The 28,000-nt window shown below is 42.3% G+C and overlaps 1 protein-coding gene across 1 annotated transcript; it reads left to right on the top strand.

Moving 5' to 3' along the window:
- Positions 1–27,999, top strand: syt3 (synaptotagmin III). Its single transcript, XM_028411622.1, has 13 exons — positions 1–237; positions 4,895–5,251; positions 6,463–6,884; positions 11,103–11,498; positions 12,771–12,879; positions 13,339–13,515; positions 17,454–17,580; positions 19,857–20,075; positions 21,666–21,786; positions 22,835–23,006; positions 23,691–23,820; positions 24,365–24,457; positions 24,856–27,999. Exons 3-12 carry the CDS (start codon positions 6,734–6,736, stop codon positions 24,452–24,454), a joined length of 1,692 nt encoding a protein of 563 aa, XP_028267423.1. The 5' UTR covers positions 1–237; positions 4,895–5,251; positions 6,463–6,733; the 3' UTR covers positions 24,455–24,457; positions 24,856–27,999.
- Position 28,000: the final 1 nt, after the last annotated feature.

The following is a 28,000-nucleotide window of genomic DNA, read 5'->3' as shown; positions in this document are numbered from 1 at the left end:
AGATATCATATTGTTCATTTCTCCCTCTCAGTCTGCTATCCCGGTTGCGGGGCTTATTGCTCGGTGCGTCTTGGAGAGAAGCTAGAGAGAGAGAGAGAGAGAGAGAGGAGGGGGGCTGGACAGAGCCAAAGAGGGCGGAATGCCCCTTTACAAGCGTCGCATCTGACTAAAACAGAGGAGAAGCTCGTAAATCGGAAACTGGTCAGTGAGGAGGACAGTGCTTTCTGCACCGCTAAGGTAGGAAAGATTGCCTTTTTGTTGCTCCTGTAGTCAGCGTGCATTCAGTCATATCTGCGATGTGTGCGTTATTCGCATCATATCTCCTTTGATCCTGCATCCCGCACTGGGCTCTGCTGAATATGCCCTAAATCTGGCAGCATGTGTCTGTTTTCCATAAATATTTAATGTATATAATATGTGCACCACCCTGGCTCTTCCATGTTGCATTCTGACATTGCTAGGTATATATTTGGAGCGAACAGTGGGATGCATGTTGTGTGGAGGCAGCCTATAAGGCAATGTAGGCTGCACTATACCCAGATAACGGGCTCGTTTTTTTTGTCTTACTAACAGCAGCTATCCTCACTGATGACAAGGATTGAACTTTTTTTTTTCTTCCCACGCGAACGTTATTAGATATGAGACGAGCAGACAGTGGGGCACGCACACGAGCACGCAGAAAACACACAGAAAGACAGGTTGACGTGCGTAAGACGTGCGTAATTCCCCCTCCACCCACACCCACACCCCCTCTACCAGCCTACTCCCCCCTCACCATCAAAGGCACAGTTACCCTGGCTTCCCACCACAGAGAACCATATTTATGCAAGAGAAAAAAAAGAAGAAGAAGAAACTACCACTGAGACACACTGACTCACCACACTGACATAGCAGTAGGTGAAAAATGAAGTGAGGGCGGCCCGTTGTCTGTGTGTATGTGTGTGTGTGATTACACTGCCTGTCTGTAAATAGGTCCTGCTCTGCAGCTCCACTGGCTGTGCAAGAGACAGGAAGAGCAGCACCAATATCCCAGGGTTCCTGGCTAGCCACTTGCTCTCTATTTCCTGTCCCATGTTATGGATAATTTAGACACTTGCAGCTACAGCAGGCCCAGAGTGGCACAGAAAGCTGTGAAAGCCTCAACAGCAACCTTTGATATGTGTGAACATGGGATAGAAATAGGTGGTGGTAAAAGCAGACAGACAGTGTCCTCTTGGAGGTGAAGGTATGTTTGATTGCATGTTTATAGAGATATATGGTCCTAAGCAGATATTAAGGCTCGATCCTCACCCTCCTCATGTTATTTATTTGCTGAGAGGGTGTCCAGGAGCTATTATAGGACAGGCTAAATTGGAACAACCTCGAGACTGAAGCTCAGCAAAGCTATTACCCCTAGTCAATAGACATTAATATCCCCATGCTCAATCTTGGCCTCATACAGTGCTGTCTCTGTCCCGGCGAAACACAGTACCGCTCCACTGGAGTAACCAAAAAGATGTGTTGTAGTAGCCCTATCTGTTTACCCCTGTGCATCAATCCGTCACAGCCGAATGAGCAGAGAGGAGCAATGATAGCGTTGTCTCGGTCAGACATCGCTGTGGCCTCAAAAGGAAGTGATGCAAAACAAAAAGGAGGATATGCCAGCACTGGCGGAGAGAGGTCACAACCTCTATGAATCAGGGATAGTCCTGACGAACGGTGGATGATCTAAGGGCACATGAGTACATCGATTTGAGGTGGTACACAACATGATACAACCCAGCAGGGTATATGGCCGAGCAGACGGCATCAAAGTCTAGAGTGGAGAGAGAATGAGAGAGGTCACAGGGGCAAGTCTGTGGTGTACAGCAGGCTGGAAATGACACCAAATAATTTGAATGTGACAAAAGCCATAAGAGGTGCAAAAATAGGAAGTGTGAAATTCTCTTAAACACTTAAGCAAATTTACAGACTGTAAAACAAAAAAAAGAGCAACAAAAGCTTTGAGGGCAAGAATGTGAGGCTCAATTAAAGATGACTTCCAGGTACAGATGAAAACAAAAGAGAGAGCGTGGCAGCAGACAGGAGGACTTCAATGAGATCCGCCTGAAACATCCTATTAGGTATATCCAATGGATTAGTCTCCTTTGTCTACAGCAACATTATGGTCTTATACAAAAAAGTGCAATTATGAAGGTGCTCAGTTTCTTGCCAGTACAAATTGACATTTTAGCAATAATTCCCATTTAGTCCAAGATTAATAAAGACAGATGAGGTGAATAGGAGGGGGACTGGAAGAGGTTTGTGTGAAATCCTACACCTCCCTGATTGCTAGGTCAACTCTAAAATGATTCTTAAGAAACCACAAGGTAATAGTACTGCTACTGTTTTCACTGCTGCGACTGATTGAATCCATCCTGACGCCTCTGAACAGGAAAAGCTAAAGCTGTAGTTGATTCACGTGTGATGTATTTGAGTCAATACAAGGACAACATTTGTTGAGAAAATGAAATGCCCTGATGATACAGAGCTGCAGTAGATCACAGGTTTGGTAAGCACCTGATTTTCTCCCACTTCTTATTCAGCCGACAGCAGTGTTTCAAATGCCTTATCACTGTAATTCCCAAACCCAGCTGAGGTGTGTGATTCTCTCCTCAGAGGCAGATGCCACACTCAGATTTCAGATTTTAGATTTCAGTCTCGCTCTCTAACACCGTCCTTGTTACTGGAAAAACTTGCCCCCCCTCCAGGGTTTTATCAAATTTGCCATGCTGGAGTTTTTTTTTCATTCTCTCTCTCTCTCTTTTTGTTTTTTTTTTCTTTGTGGCATTTGTTGGTGGAATTTCTGAGTGAGAAAGAAAACCGCTGGAATTCTTGCTGCGCCAATAAATAAGAAATCCAATACTCAAAAAAAGTGTGAGAGTGCATTCAATATTAGATAAATATTTATTACTGTATGCCCTGGAAAAAAAGAAATAGAAGTAGTGTGTTGAGTTTTGGGTCTGCTTCCTCACACTAATTTATATGTTTGGATATTTTTTGTCCTCCCTTGCAAAGGGCAGCTCCAGATATGTCCCTGCTGTGCACATATAAGAATGATCCCCTCATCTGCTTTATCACCTAGAAGCTAGATTGAGGATGTAATGGCTGAACTGAGCCTTTAAAAATGACTCATTTAGCTGATGCTCTTATCTTAAGTGATTACCACGAGGGGCCTGCTGATACCTCAATGTCTTGGTCAAGGACACTTGCGTTGGTTTGGGTGTGCAACCTCTTTCCTACAGATGGATCTGGGTTTGTATCCATGAAAGCTACTAACAGGTTCTGGTCCTACCGGCCTTCAGATTTAAGCTCATGATCTGATTGGCTTGCTTCTTCCATCCGCCTGATATGAGCCAGTTCTAATCTTCTGTCTGTTGTGTGATTGGACACAGGACTGATTCTCCTTTCTCCGTAGTGTTATTGGTCTGTGACCTTGCACACGTCCTGTCTCCTCCGCCCGCTCGGACAGTGACCTTACTGGTCGGCTGGTCTGTGTTGTGGCATATTTGTTCCCTGAGAGTATTGATTCCAGGCAGAACAGCAGTCAATGGAGCGTCTGTGGGAGGTTTAGTGTTGCTCTGTACACTTCAGCGGGAACGTGAACCGACTGAAGGCATTTTAACCATCCTCTGTAAATATTTTGCTTGTAGTAAATTGCATCCCCCAAAAACCTTGATTACCATTGTTGCTGTGTCACCCTCGCCGCCAGCTTCCTATGTTTTTTCGCTGCCCTACTCTGCTCCACTTTTATTCCCTCCCTCTTTATCTGTCTCGCCTCCAATTTAATGTCAGCATCTCTCTCTCCATCTGCGTCTTCCTCTGTCTTTTGCTACACAATCATTCTTTTTTTTTCTTCTCCCTCCTTTCTTGATGCTCTCACTGGCATTCAAGGCAGCCAGTTTGTGCCAGATATCCATTCCTCAGATTGAGATATCCTGGGTTTTAAAGTCACTCAGAGAGATTTGCTATCTTAATGGGAGAGAGTGAAGGAGGGGTGTTGGGGGGGTAGGATGATGGGTTTGGATGGCGTTTTGATCCACTAATTTTGGATTAATTTCTGCAATAGGCTCTGCTGAGACGGACAGATATATAGTCTCTCTGAGGGTCCTGTCAGGCTGTCTCAAAAGAGACAGAGAGGAAGAGTTTGTTTCTCCCTCTTCAAGCAGAGAGACAGAAAACCAGAAAGGTAGTGGAGAAGCATTTCTTGTTTCGGATCTTGTTCAGAGTGAAATATGTCTTTGCCTAATGTGGTGATTGATTGATGGCTGGGAGACAGATGGACACATAAGGAGCACTTTGCTTGGGAGGTGCCACTCAGTGCACAAAGACTGACGCTGACATTTCACAGAACAACATACATCAAATGATCAATAGTCCTTCCCCCTGTCTGACGAGCCTCCTTGCTTGAGAAATAGGTCCGCTGCTTCACAAGGACAAAGGAGCTCAGTGGAAAAGTGAGCCATGAACATTGTTTTGCCAGAGATTTATTTCCAGACCACATCGACCACTTGTACACGATTTTTTTGGCAAGACATATTCAATACTAAGGTTTTGTTTTGCAGTGGATCTGTATTATTAGATGCTGCTTTGCATATATTGTCTTTTAGTCAAAGTCCCTGGAGACTCACAGACTGTGAGAAACTGGAGTTTGGGCATTGACCTGTTTTTATTTTGACAGAATGAGATCAAAAATAAAGACAGTATGCTAAAGAAGGCCAGCTTCTCCTGGATAAAAGGACAAGCAGACACACATAAAGAACTCAGACATCTAATTATATCCTAATCTGACGTTTTTGTGGGTTTATTATATCCTGTTGTTTGTCGGTTCTTGTGTTCACACATATTATTATTTTCTTTTCCTTGTTTTTTTTAGGTGTTACTGGAGAGTCTCCAGAAATCTGACGGCAGCCTTCGATCCATGCTGATGTGTTGGACAGTTCAGGGTCACGGATTTATTCCAAGAATCCCTGTTGGAGCTAGAAGAGCTCAACTTCGTACCCAGCTGGCAGCCAAGGAAGGAAAAAAAATACACACTTGTCTGCAGGCTCCCGTTTGTGATTGTGGAAACATTAGGAAAATAACAAGCTAAAGGTTATGTATGCAGTGCTGGCATAACTCTTCATTTCTCAGCCAAACCTCTTTGCAAAGGAGAATTTTACATGTAGAGAGTCTCCACTCTGACTTGCAAATTCACCATGGCCCAGCACCTCCAGAGTTGAATTCTATAAAGGTAAGATATAACAAAATCTAATGTAATATTTGAATTTACAGTGCAATGGATGTGTATAAGACTATGTGAACTTTAATCTGAGATTGACCCTGAACTTTGGAACAAATTCAGAATAAGAAAACAATTCAATAATAATTTAAAAAGCACTCGATTCACTCAGCCACTCAGTTTGTGCTTCCAGTATATTTGTGTTTCTCACACAAGAACACTCATAATTATCTAAATTACAGTGTAATTATAGTAAAAGGTGTTTTAGTCTGATTACATGAAGTTTCATAATGACTGACCCATTGGTCAGTTTTAGACACCTAAATAATCACCATATCCACAGGAGATAATTGACAGCATGGCTCTGTGCAATTAAATGTGCACCATGTGGAGTGAAGGCATTATACAAAGTGCAAGGTAATACAAACTGAAAATAAGAATGTTACGATGCAGCGTATGCAGTTTTAACTCTTCTAATGCTTGTACATCTACTTTGTAATACAAAATTCAGTTAAATATAAAAGGAAATTGTTGCTTTCAGGCCTGATAAATTAGCACCAAACAGCAGTTTTTAAAATTCATTTCAGTTCAAAATACTTTATTTATGCCTTCACAGATAATTCAGGGCTCATTAACTCATCGGTTTTATTCTTCAGGCCGTACATAGACGCCTTTATTGGTCCAAAAGCATTCTCCTGCTGCCCCTTATACACCAGAGATAAGTGGAAATTCATTTGTGATTCTGAAAGCATTTGAAAAATGCAGGAGCACTGCACTCGGCCTGGAGGAACATCCAAGATAATCCACAGACCCAACAGTTTTATGAACAAGATTTTTCTACCAAATGCAGAAATGTTTAAATCACCAACAGTGGGGCCTGTGGTAATGACAGGAGGCTCATCGGTATGACCAGCAACTAGATTTTTCCTTTAGCACAAATGTGCCAGATTTTATTACACATCAGGATTTTTAGCATTTAGTTGGGCCTGCAACAAGATTACATTTTCTAATTTTTTACTCAACTCAACTCCTTAGCATCACTCTTCATGGTGTATGCTAAAGTAATATTATGTAACACCAGAGCCATTGATCTGTCATGAACACGCTGATGGATCTGGCACGGTGTTCTCACTTAATGACTAAGGTGACCAATCTGCCAGAAACTTGATTTGTGTACTTTGATGTCCTGACACTTAAGTTGCTGGGGTCTCTGTCTCTTTCAGGCAACCTGAGAGGGGAGGGTGTCAGTCATACGTGGGCATGTCAGTCTGGTCTCTTTGATCTAGACTGAGACCCCCAGCAAAGCCCCCTGGTGTCATTCCTCCATCGCCGGTGCCCACTCCTCTTCCTTCGCCTCATCCTTCTCAGCTCACACCTTGTAAAAGGTGGACGGGCCAACACTCTGCTTACCCAAGTGCCGTCCGATAGGTGAGGGCGGCCAGGGCTGCGCTGTCATTGGCTGACTGCTGGTGAGAGTGCGATGCGGATTGGAGGATGTCGGGAGACTGGGATGAAGACCTGTGTAAGAAGGCGCTGGTGCTGGTGGAGGAGCTATGCTTCAACTCCCCGAGGGGCTACAGCCAGAGCGAGCGCTGCCAGGAGTTTAGCTATCTGCTGAGGGGTCGCAACAGACAGATCGACACAGGTTAGCTTCTTATCAGTCAGTCTGACAGTGTGATGTGACAAGAGTGACTCTATTACAGTGCAAGAAAACCTGGTTCTCCTGCTTTGAAAGTTACAATAACTTAAGTTCTGTGTGAAGGATCCGTTAATGCTTGCCTCCATGTGTCTTGCATCGGTGTGCAGCAATGGTTAATTGGTGGTAAATGGTAAATGGTTATCCTGAATGCTAGCCTTGTCCAACTTGCTTTTTGCTTTTTATTTGTCATTTGCAAGTATCATTATAACTTATCAAAACAATTCCTAGGACAAGCTAAATACGTGCATGCAATAGACTGCAGTTCACTGCATGGCCACTGGGGTCACTTTTGGCAGGTTTTTTCTGATATTTGCAATATTAGCATTTAAAGCAAACCCCTGGAACATGCTTCAAGTATTAAAGCCTCGCCATCTCAGTTCCTCCATCACACAGATGGAGGTGGCGGAGCTATGGTCAGTTTGATTCACATCACTTTCTACGCACTGCAGTGAAAACAAGCTTTGACATTGGAGAGATCAAAACTCCTCACACATTTCCTGCAAAATAAACACCTCCTCTGCTCAGTTTGTGTCTACATTTTGACAATCAGAGAAGAACATTGCCAAATGCTAAATGCAAAAAAAAACTGATATGGCACCTCTGTATGTTTTTATTCTTTTTTTCCCACATTGAAAACAACTTTAGTTAGCTTTGATTTTCAATTTAATATATTCAGGAAGACCACAGCAGCTGTACTCTGTGAGGGAGGAATGTGTGAACTTCACAGACACCTTTCAAGCCTACAGGGAGGCAATGTTTGATGCTGAGAAAGATTTTGGGTTTTGCTTTAAGAAACGGATCACCCACTCAAAATGTATCTCTTTTAAAGTGGAATTCATTCAGGTTTTGCTTTCCCATTATGATCTGAATAAGGTTTGTCTCTCAAAACATCTGTGCAACATGTTTGTCTGTACATTACAAGACAACACGACACATGTTAGATTTTAAGGTAAGAAACGAAAGTGCTGATGTTCATGGATGGTTAGAGGTACTGTGCACTCAGAACAACAACCCATTAAATATTTAAGTGCTAGATTGAAATGACTAAGGTACAAGTCCGTCCATTTCTTTTATGATTCCCAAAAGAGTCTTGTAGATTTCTGTCACTGTTATCTCTGAGATGGCTTATGTTTTTTTAGCTAAACTGAATAGGTACACCATACTATACTGTGGAGTAGGTATTGTGTGAGGATTCTCTCTGAGGCATTTAGAAGTGCAATGTGCTGTTATGCAGATTAGCGTGGATCTGTGGCTCAGTGTAGATTAGCCTGGATTGGCTGTGTGTTGCCACTGGAGATTTGGATGGCTCTGTGAAGAAATGTCATGCCATGGTTTTAGGCGTTGGCCCCCGTCGCTTACCAGCTGTGATTTCTCGGTGTTTGCTGATGGAAGTCTCCGATTCCTTAGAGGGCTACGACCGCCGAAAGCTGTCAGTGAATGGCTTGTGTAAGCAGCGAAGATGTGTTTGATGTGGAGCTATGTACGACTCCCAGTGGGCTTGCATCACTCGCTGATTGACAGGGAGTCTCAGTCCCTCTTCGCGGCGCACATCAGAGGCCTTCTACTCACCCACCTACCCACCTGCTGACTTGCTTTTTATGCTTTGTGGATTAGCAATAGATCTTTGGCAGGATCAGTGCTCGGGAAGGTACAGCGACTGCCCTAAAGAGAGACAAATGGAGGAGAGTGGTTTGGCCCCCGACAGTCGCTGCACACGTTTGATCACAACCGTGTCTTATCAGCGCACCCTGATCTGCCAGCCACACACAACCTACTCCTCTGCCTCCTCACTTTGTTTTTCCCCCTCCAGATCAATACATTAACCTTTCTCATCCTTAAACTCCTCCCCTCTTTAGGTTTCGCTCTAAATCATTGTCAGCTTGTTATCCTCCATCTCTCTGTTTCTCTCTATCATTGCCTTTTTGGTTTCTACTCTTTCACACATGGTGTAGTTGCTGAATCGACTTTATCAACCTTCCTCCTCCTCCTCCTCCGTGTGAACAAAAAGAGGGAATAGACCCAGTCAGCTTATATGTCTCTTTCAACATGTTCGCCAATCTGTTTTCAGCCCTCTCCCTGTGTCTGTCAGAGCCCTGTTGGCCATTCTGTGGCTGGGATAGTATATTTCTTTTACTCCATTCCACCTCTTAACTGCTGTACTTCTTCTTCCTGTATTTCCTACCTTATTTTTCTCTTGCCCTCTTTCCTTCCATCACTTTCCCCTTCCTGTTTCCTGATCTCAGTTGTCATGTTCTCTTTTGCTTTTCTTTCCCTTTTCCTTTTTTTTAATCCCCTGGATTCCCACCCCAGCTTGTTCGCCACCGAGACAGATCGATGTCCCCTCTCCCATCCCCCACCTATATACACCCCCCCACCCCCCCATCATATCTTTTGAACAAGTGCTGATTAATGACATACACAGACTGATGAATAATTCACAGAAGGGAGAGCGGGGAAGGCGAGGCTGAGCAGTGGGGGATACGGAAAGAAGGTAGGGGTGACGAATAAAGAGAGGAGAGCATGCAGAGGCAGACAGCATGGGAAAAGAAATGACAGTGAGGAATGGGGTGGGTGGGGGGGGGGGGGGGGTGTTTGAGGGGATTATGGAGGGAAGAGTGAAAGAGGAAGAAAAAAAAAAGGGCGGGTGGAGACAGAACTGGATTCTAGAAGATGTTGCCCAGGGCTGTAGGATTGGCTGCTGTTGTCTTGTTTTCACTCATTTGCTCTCAGTCTTGTTGTTAGCTTGTTACAAATTTCATTCTTTTTTATGTGATTTAACAGTGTTTATGCCTTTGTCAAACCCATTAAGACACACTGAAATGAAGTCAATTACATGAAAACAGGGTTAAAGAAATGCAGGCTCTTGTGGGAGTTTGGAAAAACATTTCCCACTGATGGTGAAACAGTGCAGGTGATGACTGGTCTGCCCGCAAACTGGAAGGGTTGTTAATTGGCATCTCTTTGGTCTGGACTGAACCCAAAAGGGCTAAAGGGAAAAATTTCACTCAGATGCCGCAAGGTGGAGAAGAGTACAGAGTCTGCACACTTTACTGTAATGACTCTTCTTGGTCTACTTACCAACATGAATATTCATGCTGAGGGCTCTGGGCTTGTTGCAGACTCTGATTGGTCTTTTGTCAAGACAGTCATCAGACCAAAAGATGCTATTTATAAAAAGACTTCAAATGGTCCAGGATAATAATAAATATTCATTGTATATTTAGTCTATTTATTTATAAATATTCATAGAATATTTATGAGGTATTTACAAATGTATGAATTTATCATGAATTCTACTCCAGCATGTGTAGATGTGTGTGCGTCCAAACCATGACCAGAACTCCAAAAGTTGCCAAGCTCACGTCCACTCCCTCTCACTCTCTCTCACTGTCTTTGACAGAGGCTGTTGCTGGAACTGTCCGGCAGTCTGGTGCTGAAACGGCGCTTTTCTTTTAGTCTGTACACTTTTCCCATTTGGATGAGTCATACTCCACCCCTTTCAAACCCCCACATATCCACACACATTTCCCTCCCTCACCCCCCCCCCCCCCCCCCACAGCCCCATCCCATTCCTCAGACATGAATCTTAAGCAGTCACACATTAAAAAGCTCCTAACCATGAGAAAAGCCAGGATGACATTGCATAGAGAGACATCACTGTGGGTGTTTTTCTTTCTTTTCTTTTTTAATTGTTTGCAAACCCTCCCCCATCCCGCCTTGTCTCCTCTCCTTCCCTAACAACATCCGCTCTGCCGACGTTTGCCCCCATTTGAAGCGCAGCATTCAAATGTGGGACATGAGCTTCAGGCGATGGCTGCATATTGCAATTTATGCCTACAGCAGGTTTCCTCTCCTGCTCCGTGATGTGTGATTTGTAGATATTGTGGTGACGCTGGTGACAGTGTGTGTGTGTGTGTGTGAAGGGGGTGTATGGGCTGTTGATCATGCAGTGGTTTGCTGTTGATTTGTTAGGCATATGTTTAATGTGTCAGTGTGTAAATTAGGCGCATACTGAGGAAGTGGATAAAATAGCTGTGATGGAAGTGTAGGTGCATCTGCCCAGGCCTCAGTGCTTAGTCTTTTAAAAGTCTTTGACATTGTGACTCCCTCTTATTTGTTAAAACACCTCTCTTACCTGTCATCCTTGTCTTTGTGCCTCTGTAGAGATCTCTGTGAGTCTGCTGTCGGTCATTGTTACATTCTGTGGCATCGTCCTCCTCTCCGTCTCCCTCTTCGTCTCTTGGAAGCTTTGCTGGCTGCCATGGCGGGACAAGGAGGGCGGGGGCCTGAGCCTGACGTCGGGGCTGCTGCCCGGAAGCGCTGGTGTCGGGAGCCTCGGCGGTGCTGGGGGGTCGTCGCTCTTGCCCCCGTTGCTGCAGAGGAAGGAGGGCCACTCCTCGTCCTCGCTCTACCCCTCGTTGGGCCAGCAGGGCCAGCATCATCCCCATTTTGCTGACCTGGTGGGGGTGGAGAGGGGGGAGGTCGGCGGGGTGGTTGGAGGCCCTCATGAAACCCAGGAGCACTCTTACCTGGACATGGACTCCTACCCCAACAATGCTGGTGAGTAAGACAGACTGAGCTCAGACACTTCAGTCTGACTGAAAGAGTAATGCAATGCCACAGTCAATAACGTCTCATTTTAATATACTCACAGAGAACTGAATTTAATACATTTACCTACATACTGTAAAAATAATTTGTCTGTGCTGCACCAGTATGATGAATGCTGACTGTTATTGTACATATATATGGGGTTTATTTCGGTGAGTGTTGGGAATATTACTTTTACTCTCTGGATAGTCCCTTATTGGAGATACCTAGTTATGCAGTAGTAAAAGGTACACTGTGCATATAGGTGAAGTTTAAAAGACCACAAATATCTGCTATTAAATATTCTTTTTTTATTAAAGGATCCATTATTTTATCTCTTGGTTATATTGTGCAGAACAGTGAATGCTAAAAGACAGGCCTACCAATCTTTAACCAAAAACTTTTGACGACCTGTTTCTGGCCACGAGATGAATATAACTCTTTTATTCTCTAAGCTTTGTTTTAGGCTCTGCACACTGTGAAGAAAATCTTTCTCCTTAGCTGCTAGTTTTATCTGAGCCAGTCTGCAGAAAACAGCTACCTGCTGCGACTAGAAACAAGCTCAAAAGCTTGCAAAAGCTGCTGAGAGAGTGGGCTGTCACATCACACTTTTTGATATGTATAATTACACAAATTAAAAATGCAAATATTGGTCAGTTTGTTGCAACTGTCTTGATCTCAGCATCTCCACTGGATTTTGTTTATCCTTTTGAATTTAACATTTAACACAAATGTCACTCTAGTTTTGTAACTAACAAGGCATTCTACCCAGAGAGCATGTGAGGGAGTGGTGGTCAGATCTGGCTAATGAGTGCGCAGCAACCAAAAGCATTACATGTAATAGTCCATTTTGGGCCTGATTGTATAAACCAGTTTAGAAAAGAGCTCATTGTGGTGTTGTGTTTATGCTGGCTGTCAACACTGGTGCAGGTAGTTCATCATTTCTCATAGTCAAATGTTTGCTGGCTGCCTTTATTGCAGCTGGATGTTGCCTTCTTTCACATCTCTGTGTGCCTTTCATGCTGGCTCCTGTTCTGCCATTGTAAATATGTCTGCTCGCTCCTTCCCTTCCCCTCTGTCCCTAAATCACAGCGCATTAAATCAAAGTAATACAATCAATGAGATCAATGTTGCTGACAAAAACATAGGTCTTTTACCACTGTTACCATGCACACCACAATAGTGTAAGCAACAGAGGCACGTGTGTCACTGATGATTGTTTTCTCCGTATTTTCTTTTCAGGAACTCTGAAACTGAGTCAGACATCTCCAGATGTGCCCAACTCAGAGGGAGGAGCTCATCCCAACAAAGACCTGCCCAACGCTCACTCGCAGCAGCAGGTCACCCCACGGTCAGTGTCTGACTACAGCACATATTTCCCTCACATCTTTAAGTTTAGGTTTTTGCTGCTAATGCAGTGATAAATAAGGAGTTTTATTTTATTTTTGTTTTATTTATTCATTTGTTATTTTCATCTTATGTCATTTTATTTGATTTAGTTGGATTGATATTTTCTAAGCATAGTAAAAAAAAAATCCCAAAAAACAGAAGGAAGATAAATACAAATATGATAAATCTCATTCTTTCATAATAGCCCCATTATCACACAGCTAGTGTGGAGCTGATGATGCGTACAAGTGCATGCATGTATAAAAAGGTGTACAATCTCCGAGGCAAACTGAAAACTGTGGATAAACTCCAATTCAGCTGCCACTGCATAGCTGATTAAGCTGCTGATTCACCCCGGTGGTGAGTATGTGTGTGCTCTTCACTTAATATTCACCCTCTATGCACTTCTGTGTGTGTTCAGGCCCAAGCCCATGACTCACCAGCTCTCCAGTCCTGATTTCCACGGTGAGGAGAAGGAACAGGTAACCAGCATTGGGCAGATCAAACCAGAGCTCTACAGACCCAAAGGTGACCAGGGTGAAGGAAAACAGGGTGACACCTGCGGCAAGATCAGCTTCCTGCTGCGCTACGCCTTCAAGTAAGTCAGCGAGTTTGTACTCTGCCGGTCTGTGAGAAAGTGTAGAATTTTCTACATGAATAAATCATTTAAGATGTAACTGTAAACACTGAGGCTATTACATCACCGCCAGGTTAGCCTGAAGGTGCTGCACTAGCAGCTAGGAGACTAGATTTATTGATTGCTGTCTAGCAGATTGCATGCCCTGTGTTTTGATTAGAAAACACACATATATCAGCACTCTCATAGAGCAGTGGACGAATATACATATTTTGCAGAAAAGTGGTGCGTATCACTTTATATGAAGTATTTGAATTAGCAATGTGTCATCATCCTATAAAGTCTTATATAAACCTGTGCTTTCAGACAGTTTTGTATTCGGCATCTTTAAAATCATCTTTCAAATACTTTCATTCCACTAGAATTTGAAGGTTGTGACAAATGTCATTGGAAAGTATAATTTTGACCTGCTGTAACCATACAGACCTTGAATGTGTATCGCATACCATCCCATCCCATCTGTCAGTCAACCTCCATTTTCAATTTATTTTAACTGAGCTGAGCATTTAGTTCTAAACACAACACTGCAAATGCCAAGTTTCATTGCAATCCACCTAACAGTTGCTGAGAAATAGTCTGTGCTGAACAGTTGTCCATAGAGCCATGTTAAAAGATACAAAAATAAATTTAGCAGTCAGTATATTACTGACTGATACTGATAGCTGTACACCATGTGGAGAACTGAATCCTAAATAAGACCTGAGCATTGTGAAGTGAATCCAGCGCTGTGTGGAACCGCGGCACCATAGTTTAACATATCTCCAGTGGTTAATGTTGATGCACCACTTTGATCGTAGCGGTGGTTATGATGTTCTAAGTCAGAGGGCTGCAAACAGATGCTGGTTTGCTGAATTCTTTAGTGGGGTGCTTCGTGTGTGTGTGTTTTTCTGCGTATCCTTTTCAGCAGACATAAAAAAAGAAAAACCTCCAGCTGAAGTAGAAAATTGAGCGAGCACTGGCTTTATCCTCCTTCTGTAAAATGTACCACTAGCACATGATCTGTTGTTTTTGGTCCCATTCATTTATGATAATCTTGTTCAAAAATAATAAAGTGTCACCATTAGTTACATCTGTGTCTTTTTATGCACCGTGCTCTGTAGTTACTTTTAGTTACCTCCTCAGCTACATGTTCTCTGCTGGAGAATGTAGGTGTTAGGACGTAATTGGTGGGTACCATGCTGTGAGGAGCAGATGATGGGAGAGTGTGTATATGAACGCGAGTCTGGATGGGTTGTGGGGAGGAGTGTGTGGCACACTGTCACCGGCTCAGCTGGCAGTTCCCACTTCTGCCTGGCCCGACATGTGGAAACATTACATTGGGCGAAAGTGCTGATGGTCAGAAAAGAAAGGCAGCAAGAGGTCGTTTCAGTCATGAATTATATATGGTGAGCCACTTTAAACAGCAACCCTGTCAACACATAAAAACACCAGACTGTGTTATAGTGGGAGTTAAAGATACAGAGAATTAGCAAAGGATTTGGATGGAGAGGGAGGGTATAATGATGGAAACCATTCATGTGTTCCCCATTTATTGAGTCACAAGATAATTTATGTCACCGTGCACTTGCCTGTCATTATACTGAAGGGAAATTGTTTCAGGGAGATGAGGTGACTGAGGTGTAAAAAAGGAATATGTAGGAAAACAAGCGTGGGCATGTGTGCGGATAGACACACACACACAGAGGTGTGTTAGTGATAAGACGAGTATGTTAATGTGTGAGACCCTGTTGTTTGGAGCGTAACAGTCAGAACAACAATGTCAATCTTCCTCAGATCCTGTGGGAAAGGCATTTCTATTGACAATCCCATTAAAAGCTGACACATTTCCGCTTTGGGAATAACAGCTAGCTTTCAGGCATTGTCTGCCAGGAATAAGGCCGTGAATTTCACTCCCTGTTCCAGCTGTAATAGGTATATTCTCTGCAGCGTGCCTCAGGGATTGTGTAAAAGCCTTGGTTTTGGTTCAGGCTCATGTCTTGTTCTGAGATAAGACGTGGGGATGCGGAAAAAAAACCCTGCAGCCACGTCTTTTGTACCAAGTAACAGCTGTAGGTGAATCCATGATGATCAGGAAGAATTTGTTTATTTATTTATTTGTGGACAAACTTCTTGTCATTTCTAATTATTGTACAGTGCTGTCTGTGAAGCGTACTGGTGATGACTGCAGAGTCTCTATCGCCAGTCACATTAGATTGAGTAATTATTAGGTACATATTTAAATCAGTTAGGGCTTTCGTGTTAAAATATTTATCTGGCTGGAAATGTGATTTCGTGCAGCAGTTTGTCCTGTACATCATCCCCCTGATTTGATGTGATCACACAGTGCCAGCATGTTCATGTGATTGCTTAATTGGATGTAATCACGTGTCCGTATTGGCCACGGTTGTATTGTATTGTCAACAAGGATATCTCAGTTGTGATTGGACGGTAGACATTGTAACTGCTGGGGTCACTGTTGGCGTTTGCCCCGGTGATCCTTCCCCATCTCCAAAAGTTCGCGCTGCTCTCCTACAGCAGCTAATGAAGTGCTGACACACTGGTTAACACAGGCAGACACAGTCTAACAAGGTCTGATTAAAGGCCTCCCAGCCATCTTCATCTTCATCTGCTAATTAAATACATAATAAACGACGTGGGAGACGCGGTCATGACTGTGTGATAGAGCATTCAGATGTGTGCATTAGCCTGCTCATGTGTGTGTTGCATGCTTGCATATTTGTATGCGTGACCAACAAATGCTCACAGTCCCGCTACAATGCCTGCATATGTGCATTTGTGGGTGTGTGTTTGTTGGTATGTAAGGGGCCAATCATGCTATTTTTGGACAAAAGCTGCTCATAGTTCAGTGTGCGCTGTTATCGTGTGCTTTTTGTCACTCCCTTAAACACATCGAGGGCGAAAAGTGGAGCATTTAATCCTGGTTAGTGAAGTGGCGTTTAGAAAAGCCATACCCTGTAATTTCCTCAGCATAGGAGTCTAAATTTATATGTCATTTATGATTTGTTGATTAGTTAATTAGTAAAATGGAAAATAAAAATGTGATCATTAAATTGTTGAATTATTGGATATAATTACTAGTTATGATATTACTGTTTAAATTGTTTTATTGATTTAGTTTGTATTAAAATACCTGCCAATCAGTGATGCAACTGAATAAAGATCTACCACAGCAGAGTCATTTATTCTAATATTCTTATAGTGTTTGGGTCATTAGGTGGTAGAATATTGTTTAAAAATATGACTTTACTGCAGTATTGATTAAAACAAATATCAGTAAGCATATATTTTTACAATGCTCGCTCATATCATTGCCTTGGCTAGGCTGCAGCTGTTCAAGTTGATTGTTTTTTTAATTATTTATTTGCTTTTAAGATGAACACACAAAGATACAATTTACAATTTATTACACTACTCTACTCAACTACTAGAGTTGCATTTGCTGGCATCTGAGAAGTAGATATCAGAAAAGTTTAAATATTTATGGCTGAAAATTGTATCAATCAATATTAGTGTGGAAAAGTAAGATTAATGTTTTATTATCGACTAATAAAAAAATGTTGCACCTGCATGTTACAGTATATATGACCCAAGTGACTGCAGAATAAAGGGTGGTGTGTTAAGGGTAATTAATGAGCTTAGCTTTGGACAGAGTGGCTCTCTTACATTTAACATCACTGATAATGCAACCGTGACACAGCAGCAGGTGTGACACACAAACGCACATGTGTCTTGCCTCCAGAACCTTCCACACCATAATGTGTGCACAAGTTCTGCACAGGAGTGTGTGTGTGTGGGCTGATCCTGTGTGGGTCTCACAATGTAAATTTGTGACTCCTGTGCCCACTTTTCATTATGCCTGAAGTCTAATGGGCTTTGCTCCGTGTGTGTGTATTTCTCAGTACGGAGCAGTTGGTGGTGAAGATCCTGAAAGCTTTGGACCTACCAGCGAAGGATGCCAACGGCTTCTCTGACCCGTATGTGAAGATTTACCTACTGCCAGACAGGAAGAAGAAATTCCAGACAAAGGTGCCTCACACACTCCCACCACACTGTCCTCAGGGGCACGCACACTAACAAAAACATACAGAATCCTCTCATCATTTGACTTTCTAATTCTGCTCCTCGGATGACACTGCCTGCTCATCAGTGCAGTTTCACTAATGTAATCTAATCTAATCTGGGGCATAATTTATTCAGGGTAATGTGCTTCAGACTATTACAGGGCACTGCTACTCAGCTCCTGTGTGTTCTTCTGGTGTTTGAGGACAGTTAAGTCAATATTTTAGGACGTTCTGTACCAGGAAATGTATCCTTAGCCCTAAAAAAATCCTCCTTTCTCCTAATTTATTCTCTATGGAAAAGCTCAAGACATTTGAGCTGGCCTCACAAATGTTGAGTTGTAGCCTACATATCCATAAATATCAGCAGCACTTTTCAACAGTGTTGAGATAAAACAGAGAGCTGTTCTGAACCTTCAAAGGGTCAGAATTGAGAAAAGGAAAGAGTGAAAAGTGAGCTTCAGTGACAATTTAGCCGTACCAGTTCAAAATTTCTCTCTTTTGGTTTCATCTTTTGTGCGACTGTCTCCTGCATGTCACAAAAGCCCCCTCAGCCAGAGAAAAGCTTAAATGCTTCACTCATTTGCATAATACAGCTCCTCTTTTGTTTGGAGTGTAGGAGATTGTTTAATTTCAATCACATCCTCATTAACATCGGATTTTTCACACCACTCATATTTTTGCTGCGCCTTTTATCCCTCCAACCAAATTCAAAAGAGAAACATACATCACCTACAAGCAGATGTTGTGCTCTGTTTTCCGAACTCACAGCATCTCCATCAACTGCACGTTTAATCCGCAGCTAGCAAGTAATCATCAAGTGCTAATAAAGCTAAAGTGACAGACCCACTGATGCAGTGACAAAAAGTTGGATTCGGAAAATCAGGCGTGTGTCACATTTTAATTATCACATGCTTTATTGCATGACAGCATTTATATCAAATGCTTTGATCGCAAATAAATCCCACGGTGAATCAACAAATAACAGAAAGGTTTTGTGTTGGGGACTGAACAAGGCGGAAGACATGTTTACAAATGGCCATGGCAGCTTGCTGAAATGAGACGAGCAGGAAACTTTCTATCCCGCTCGATTCTTCCATTTAAACTGATACAGTTTGTTGTGACACGCTGGAGGTGAACTAACATGGAGTAAACACAATCATATAGGAAACGTGTTAGAAGATGGGACACCAGCACAAAAAGAACCACATTGTGTTTGAAGTCTTTATTTCATTTCAGCAGCTTTTATTTGATCTTTCATCCCAAAAGGAAAAGGTGAAATTCACTTTCAAAGGAACAATGTCAGCCGGAGTGTTAGAGGTTAATTATATTGCCCAAGGACATTTCAGCCAGCCTGCCACACTATTAATCAAACCTTTCTCTAATATTATTCTGTGTCCTGATACGTCATGTTTTTTGAAATAATGTAGATCAATTTAACACAGAACTGTATGACATTTACATGGAATAATGTCCATTATGGTATATCCAGCACAAAGTGAATCATCGCGCAAGTAGTTAATCAAAGCTTTTAGATTGCCGACACTGCTCTAGTAGCTCTTTGTTTTTCAATTTGCTTTGGATTAAGCTGGAGGAGAGCTCAGTGGGTTGAATGAGGAGCAAGGAAGGAAAGAAAACAATTAAAAAGAGACATTAAAAGCTCTACCTGCCTAAGCTCATGTCCAATTAAAGAAAAAGAGAGAAAAATGTCTGTTTCGTTGTACCGTGATTTAAAAAAAAAATGCTGAAAATGTGTTTTATACCAGCTAAAAAATACAATTCTGGGTAGAGAATTCAAGGTCCATGTTTGACAGAAATACCTGCTGTGTTCCTTTAATTTATCTTATTGGAAAATCTTTGCCCATGTCTGCAACTGGAATGCAACAAAAATACCTAAATTTAAGAATGTAACATCATGCAAAGTACTGTTTAATTATTAGTTATTATACAAAAAATATACATGCAAACCAATAGGCCATTTTGGAAATAAGCAGGTTACTTTACCTATTTAATGATTATTTAATGGGCAACATTATTAATTTGTTACAAGGCAGGGATCATGCATGTTGATATTGCAAAGATGTGATGTGTATGCTTTACAATGATGAGACCACTGAGGAGCAATAATCCAGAATCCATCTGATGATTAAAACTGACGTCGGCAGCATGATGTTATGATCTAATGTGCTACCATACACCCTCTCTCTCTCTCTCTCTCTCTCTCTTTCTTTCTCTCTCTCTCAGGTCCACAGAAAGACCTTAAACCCAGTGTTCAATGAGACGTTTCAGTTCGGCGTGCCGCTGAATGAGCTACATTCCAGAAAGCTGCATTTCTCCGTCTATGACTTCGACCGCTTCTCCAGACACGACCTGATAGGTCAGGTAGTGGTGGACAACCTGCTGGACTTCAGTGAGGGCAGCGGGGACAAACCCATCTGGAGGGACATTGTGGAGGGCACAGCGGTGAGAAAAAAACCCAAAGCAGTCACATTCATTTGGAGGAGATGCCCACTGGAGATTAGATTAGATGAAATTTGAACAAACCGTGAGATGATTTTTGGGCCATTGCTTCTGCAAATTACAAGCCTAAAACTGTGATGATTAGAACTGAACGAGGAGTGGAGCGTATCAAACATGACAAAAGTGACAGTTTCACAAAAGGATTTCAAGCAGAAATGCATCCCATAAGCTTAAAAAATGAATCTAAAGAGAAAATAAAATGAAAGTAAAATCATATGCCACTGTGGAGCCAAAGGGTATAAGCCTATATTTTAGGATTGTAAGAAAATATTGTGATGTGTAAAGTGAGAACGCATTCACAAATAATGCTACGACTAGTGTGTGTGTGTGTGCAGTAAATAGAATTCTTTGCACTTCTTTTTAAATAAAGGCACCAACTCTCCCAGCATGGAAGAGGGAGTTTCAGGTGGTGCTTCTGTCTGCTGTTATAATCCCAGTCTGACTCCACGATGTTGAGATCAGGGCCCAGTGGGGACCGTACCATCTGTTGATAGACTTCTTGTTCTTCTCCTGGCTGAGTCAGGGTGCATGTAGCTGCATCGTGTTTCCTGGGAACCCATTCTATTCCTCTTTTGTTTTTGTTATTATTATGAATTTTGTTCAATTTTCCAGTCATCCACAGAGATTGTTTTGAATCGCTCTGACCCCCCCTGTCCTGTCAGGGTATATCCTGTCAGAAATGTGTGCCGTGAACAAGACATTCAAATGAGCTGCTCTTCATTGTCTTATGAAATTCAAATGACTTTAATCTCCCTTCGCTTTCATGACACTCAGGGAAGCATGTGCATTGTTGTCTGTTGTGGGGGAAATCAGGCTGCATGGAGAGGATATACAGAAAATGTGCCTGCAGTATAGATTAATTCAGAGTCTGGTGATGTGAAAAACCTGCTTCAGTCCAGATAGATTATAGGAAAGGCACTGCTAGCCACATCCAAACATTATATTAGGCAACGTCCAAGTAGATTTATTTGAAATATTCATAGAAGGCTATTAGCAAATTAGATACAGCGAAGTCTTAAATTCTTTTGGCATGGGCGTTTTCATTTATTAAATAAGTTTAAAGCATCAGCATCTCATTGTATTTTAGTGTTTCACTTTGGGAAGTATTGATTAGTAAGCCACTAAGGAGTCATCACACCATGGTGTGACCTGAATACCACTGGTGTCATTACTGTGGTGCCACTGAGACCACAGGCAGCGAGAAGATCAGATGGGAAGGATATAAAAAGCCTGGAGAAATGTCGCCTCCCTTAACACTTTCCTGCACTCGGGGACTTCGACAGATTGGCATATGATTCATTTACAGTGACGGCACTTTCCCTCTGCCTAAACACTCTACCCGTCCACGTTAAGATGCCGGCTGTCGCTCATCATCGGTCAGAGATGTAGCTCTTTTCAGGCTTTAGAAAATCATAGCAAACCAAAAGGATGTCTGTTAGTTTTCATCCGAGCTGTCTGTTTCTGATGTCACGTATATGTGTGTATTATCACCTTTTTCTGATGGCCGTTTTGTGTGTATGTGATGACCTACAGGAGAAGGCTGATCTCGGGGAGCTTAATTTCTCGCTGTGTTACCTGCCCACTGCAGGCAGGCTCACTGCTACAGTCATCAAGGCCACCAACCTCAAAGCCATGGACCTGACTGGTTTCTCAGGTAGGGGAATACACACTCACACACATCCTGCTGCTGCTGCTGCGAGACCTCCAGCAAGCAGCCTGACTGTAAACTCATTCACAGGAAATTTATGACAGCATGGATATTAAAAAATACATGTCGCTCTGTCTCATTCTGATTAATAACTGGACTAAAGTACAGTGGGCTAACATAGTCTACATAGACATGCTGATTTTGTATGTGACCATGGTGCCAGTTTGTTGCAAGATGACAAAATATAATCAGAAAGGCTTTTTTTTTTAAAGCCTAAGTCACTGACTGAAGTAAATGAAGCATGTGAATTAATGTCTTTGTATGGTGGATCAGATTGAGTGTATCTAAGTGTGAAAGAAGCACTTTATACATTATGGATATGTTACCTCATGGGATAAAGTTTATTTTTATACAAAAACAACAACCAGTAAGAAAGGCCTGTTCAAGGCAAAATGAGCTGCAAGTGTAGTTCAAAAGCAGTTTTTACTCATGAGACTGACATTCAGAAATGTGATTGCTAATGTTAATATTTAATTAGCTAATATTCTTCAGTTATCATTCACCTAAAGACTTGATGATTGCGATGACAATGCCTCTAGATCTGGAATGATAACGCTGTTATTATTGTCATCATGATCCCAACATGATTGCAGTGTCTGAAAGATGCTTAAAGGCAGCATAAAATCTGAGCGGTGTGTGTGTGTGTGAGTGTGTGTGTGTTTTCCTTGGCTGCTGTCACTGAGCTGCACATGTTGAATGGATAACCGAAGTGATTCAACCTGTGCTGCTTTTCTCCCTTTGTGTTCTTAATCCAGCTTTGCCAAGGTGACTTGATTTTCATGCCTTTTATGTGTTACAGATGCGGATACCTGTGAACATAATACCTAACAGGGTTCGCAGGAGTCTCCCTCCTTATCTTATTCTCTCTGCTTCCTCCCCCGCTCTCTCTGTCTCCCTCTCTTCTTCTGCACTGCTTCTCATCGCACTTCCGTATCTCTCTTCCCGTCCCCATCTTCCTCGTCCTTCTCTTCCTCTCTCACTGTCTCTGCTTCAGACCCATACGTGAAGGCCTCTCTCATATGTGATGGGAGAAGGCTAAAAAAGAGGAAGACCTCTATTAAGAAGAACACACTGAATCCCACGTACAATGAGGCGTTGGTGTTTGACATTCCCAATGAAAACATAGAAAGTGTATCTATCATCATTGCAGTGATGGACTATGACTGGTGAGCAAGCTGAGGTGTTATTATATCAGAGCATGCTCCCGGGACCGATCATTACTGTGCTGGAAACGGAATGTGTGTTTTGCACCTACAGTACGGCATGATGTTGCTTTTGGGTCGCCACATTTTTGATGGTGTTGCGACAGTGATAAACAGGATGAGGGCCCACTCATGAGTCAGCCTCCTGGTGGATGTTCCCTGTTGTACATAGACGGGCACCTCATGAATAGGCATGATTTATGCTAATGGTGAAGGAAGAAGTGTAACCCTGCCAGTGTTTGTCTGTCTGCCGCTCACAGCATCACTTGGCTGCTTGATGTGTTTGTGTATAAATGCACCGCCTCCCTATTATGTAGTCTACCCACCATTTGGCATCTCTATAGGTGTGAGCTTTTGTATGTTTGTGCTTTTGTACGTTTGTGCTCGTGCCTGCACCCCCACTGACATCAAGCTTTTACACAGTGCTGTGTGTATTTGTAGAGCTGCTGCTATTCAATATCCTTCCTCAACTGCTGTACTCTTTTCCCAGCGCTCAAGGTTGATAAATGAGTCTCTCTGCCTGTTTCTTACTGTCTCCCTCTCTGTCTCTGCTTTTTTATATCCCTCTCTCCACCCCCTTCCTTCTCTGACTGTCTGCTCTGCTTTCTCGTCCTTGCATCCGTCCCTCCGTGCCTTGCTGCATGTCAGCATTGGTCATAACGAGGTTATAGGGATGTGTCGTGTGGGCAGCGAAGCTGAAGGTCCAGGGAGGGAGCACTGGGCGGCCATGTTGGCCAATCCACGCAAACCAATAGAGCACTGGCATCAGCTTGTGGAGGTAATAATATGATCGTGTGTGTGTGTGTGTGTGTCCTGAATATGACATTGTGCTACATTCTAATCTTCTGTCGGTGCTGAGCATAACTAAAATGATTCTTATTATATACATATTATCATTAATCATTACAGTGATTAGTGGTAGAGCCGCAGTAACATTTGAGGCATACCATTAGTGACACTAAGTCAGTGTGCAGTATCAGTAGCAGTAGCAATGATGGAATAATTTATATCTCAAAATTAATGTCGCTTAGTATGAAACTTTTAATTACTTCATATACAGTTTAGAAATCTATGTTGCATCATATTTTAATACATAATTATGTAATTTTGCATGCCAAGCTTTTAGTTATAGAAAGATTATTTCTTTCTATATCCACATATTATCATGTAAAATACTTCAAACCATTCAAAATTAAAGGGATAGTTCAAGCTTTTGACAAGATCTGTTAAAATGATTTTGACACAGTATATTTACAGTGCATAGACATCTAACATGAGACACGACTGACCAATAATGTTGGCAAACTGTCTTCTCCTCACAGGAAAAAGCGATTGGTACATTTGTGTCAAAGGGTGATGCAACGCCGTCCTCTAAGCCGCACATCGTCGTGGACAGTCCCCACTCCGAATAAACTGTGAGCTTCTTCTTACGTTCTTCTTTCCATTGCTTATCAGAAGGGGGGGACTTCTCAGCATATTGTCATTTGTATTAGCATTCCATAAACATTTCAATACCTCCTTGATTTCTGCCTGTGAAATGTATGCTCTCCAGTCAGATTTACACACAGCGGAAGTAGTCAAGTCTTTAAAAGCATGACCTAACTGTGAGTGTGTGATAAAGTGGAGGCTGTCAGATGTAGGAGCTCCAAGGCAGAAGCATCTGTATAATCTAGATGTTATGGGTTATGTAATGCTCCCCCCCTTCTCCCCACAAACTTACTGTACTGCATGCTGTTTATATATTCTCTCATCCCCCCTACTGTCTCTGTATTGCTTAATCTCCCTCTTCTCCCCCTATTTCTTCTTTCCTCAGGTCATTATCATCTCTACAGCTCCAGACTTTCCTTTCTTTCCTCTCATCTGTGAATAATTCTCTCCATCAAAGAAAGAGAGACGCGGAGACACTGCTAGTGTCCGACTGCTAGTGCTGTTTTGCTCCTGCTAATGAATCCTCCAGCTCCTGTGCTGTCTTTACTGAGGCGATGGGGGAAAGAAAAAAAAAAAAACGACATCCATCACAAGCTACACTTTAAGCATCAGACTACACATTTACAAAAAACATGCGGACACTAAAGGGTACTGTAAGGACGGATATCGGGTGTACATTTGGCATTTCTAAAAAAGAAGCGCACACACTTCTCTCTCTCACACACACAAACACACACACACACACATAAATACAGAGTTTGTAGTATGTGCGTAGTTCATGTGTGCTTCAGATTAGTGTAGTATTTCATCTAAAAGGAGTGTGATGTGACAAACTTTTCTCTCTTCAAAACAAAAAAGAAAAAAAAGAAAGCCATCTTAGAATGGTCATTCTAACCAGGACCAAAGGTTCATGCCCTGTACAGACTATAAAAGAAGAAATCCATATGTCAATATTTTTTTTTCTTTTTTTGCGACAGTGGTGTACAGTATATGCCGTACTGTATAGGAAAACATCTCACGTAGTACATAGCAGGACAAAACATCCACGGTGGATTATCCCGGCCATATTGGACGTCTTCTCCAGGTCCCTCTGGTTTCAGAGTTAACTCGCTTATTTTCCCCAGAGGAAAGACGACAAAGGGTCCAATGGTCTTTATTGATGTCAGAGGAGTGAAAATGAGGACAGTGTCATTGGTCTAAGCATGTTAAGCAACCTTGAAATGTGTCCCTCTTCCTCATGCTTTGTGTCACAGTCCTCATGGTGCTCATCGGTGTCGTTTTTCTTTTGCTCTGTCATTTGTGTGAAACTGTATACATACTGCCATCAGGAAAGGAGTTAATTCATGCCATTTTTTTGCTATCCACTGTGGATGATGACGGTGTGAGCTTGTCAGAGACAGGAACTATTTGAGCGACTGCGGCTTTTAAGCCAAACAGCCAAACTTTTCCTATCGTTGGACTAAACAGGTTGGACAAAGCCTGAATTTTAGATTGGACCAGCATCTGTTTGGAGGATGTAATCCCACAGGGAAGGATATCACCACTGTATTTTATTTTTCTATCCTTATAGGACTTTGTTTTTTTCGCGAGAAGTCATCGTCAAGCTTCAGAACCTCATATCATGTTCCTGACAAGACTTTTGAAGGAAACACACATCTGTGTTGCTCTTATTAGTGTGTGTTTCTGTGTTTGTGGGCGTGTTTGTTTTGTATTTGTGCGTGTCTGTGTGTATGCCTGTGTGTCACTGTGACCTTGTGTGTGACACTTTTCTGTGCTCACTTGTCCTTTTTCTGTCTTTGCCCCCCTCACTCCCCACATCTCCGGCGTCCACAGACTAAAAAGCTCGTCTTAGAGCCAAACGTGTCTTCTGTCTTGTGTCTTTACAAGGAGCCATTTTGTGTGTATGTGTGTGTGGGAATGTGCGTGCCTGGGAATGTGTGTGTACTATACGTGCCTCATTGCACTAGGTGGGGAAACACTGTCTTTCATAGACATTAGTTTGTATTGTCTATGTTGTCTCTGAAATCAGCTGCCAATCATTCAGCTCTCCTCTCCTCTCTAAACCTTTGCCTGATGTAAGTAACTTTGTTGATTGTGTACTTCTTTCAGTAATTTGTGTACTGTATGTCCGAGGGAAAAATCAGATGGCGGAGTGTTGAAAATTAAAACTGTTGGATGTGTTTTGATTACATTTATGAGAAGGAACACAAAAAAACAAAGAGTTAAAAAAAACATCTAAAGGCTCGTCTGTTAGGGCCAAAAGATCACGACAAATTTAGATCCCCAAGACGACAGGGAGGAGGTGTTGTGAGAAAACAAGCGTGTGAAATTTCTGCACTTCTTGTGTAAGCCGATACAGACTTATAAAGCCATGTCTGTCACCGCTACTACTACTACTACTACTGTAACCTCAGCAAAACAGTACAACACCTCACTACAGCTACTTGTATTGCTATTGTTGCCATTTCCCTCTTGTCCTCTCACATACAAACACACACACACACACACACACACCCCTGCAGAAGGGAAGGTGTTTGTGTGTGTGTGTGTGTGTATGTGTGCTGGGGTGGGGGTCTTGTTTCTTTCTCTTTACCTCTTGATCATGGACAGTACAAGAAAAATCTGCATCGTATCTGCAAGTATTGTGTGTGGTTTGTCAGATTATTGATCAGCTGGTATAAGTAGATATTGTATTGATCTATTGGTTTTGAGGCGCCATATTTTCCTTCTTTCCCAGCTTCTCTCTCTCTCTCCCTCTCTCCCTCTCTCTCTCTCTCTCTCTCTCTCTCTGTGCTCATGTCTGCCCTGTTATCCCTTGTGTTACTACTTTGTGATACTTATAAACTCACAGTGGAACCAGCGTGTTCCTCCACCATCCCTTTCTGTTCCTGTCTGCTTGATTACTGTCTGATTACTCATTCTCTCCTTACCTTTGCTTCTGTCCTGCTCACCACCCACCTCTCCCTTAACTATCCATTTCCCACTCTGTTTTTTTCCCCCTTTCTCACATCCCCCCATCTTGGCCTCTTTCTTTCTGTCTGTGTATGACAACCCCCCCTCTTCCTCTTTCTGCTCTCTTTCTCGCTGTCTTCTCTCGTTTGTGCAGTTCTGAATGGTCATGGGGAAACATGTTTGCATGCTTATATTAACATGAATGATGTCAACTTGATGCAATGAAAATTATATAAGTGATGCTTTAAGCAAATCTGACAATGAACTTGATACTAATACTACTAATGACGACTAAATGGAGACCTAGCAATTGTTTGTCTCTGTGGTCAAAAACAACAATGATGAAATAACATTGTTTATGCTGTATTTATCTTTCTCGAATTGGTATTCTTTTGATTTTCAATTGTTTTTTTTATATATTATTTATTCAAGAGGTTTACTTTTTTATTGGTTAATGTTGAGAATTTGAGTGAGGGGTTCAGTCAGGACAGCTGTAACCGGGTTGAGGATGTCGGTGAATGTGTAAGTAACAGTGTGGCTGAAGCAATGATAATGGAAATAAAGGATATGTATCATCC

Source organism: Parambassis ranga, chromosome 8 (assembly GCF_900634625.1).
Source record: "Parambassis ranga chromosome 8, fParRan2.1, whole genome shotgun sequence".
NCBI lineage: Eukaryota > Metazoa > Chordata > Actinopteri > Ambassidae > Parambassis > Parambassis ranga.
Note: the sequence above shows the minus strand (reverse complement) of the source record. Positions and strands in the feature narration are given on the sequence as shown.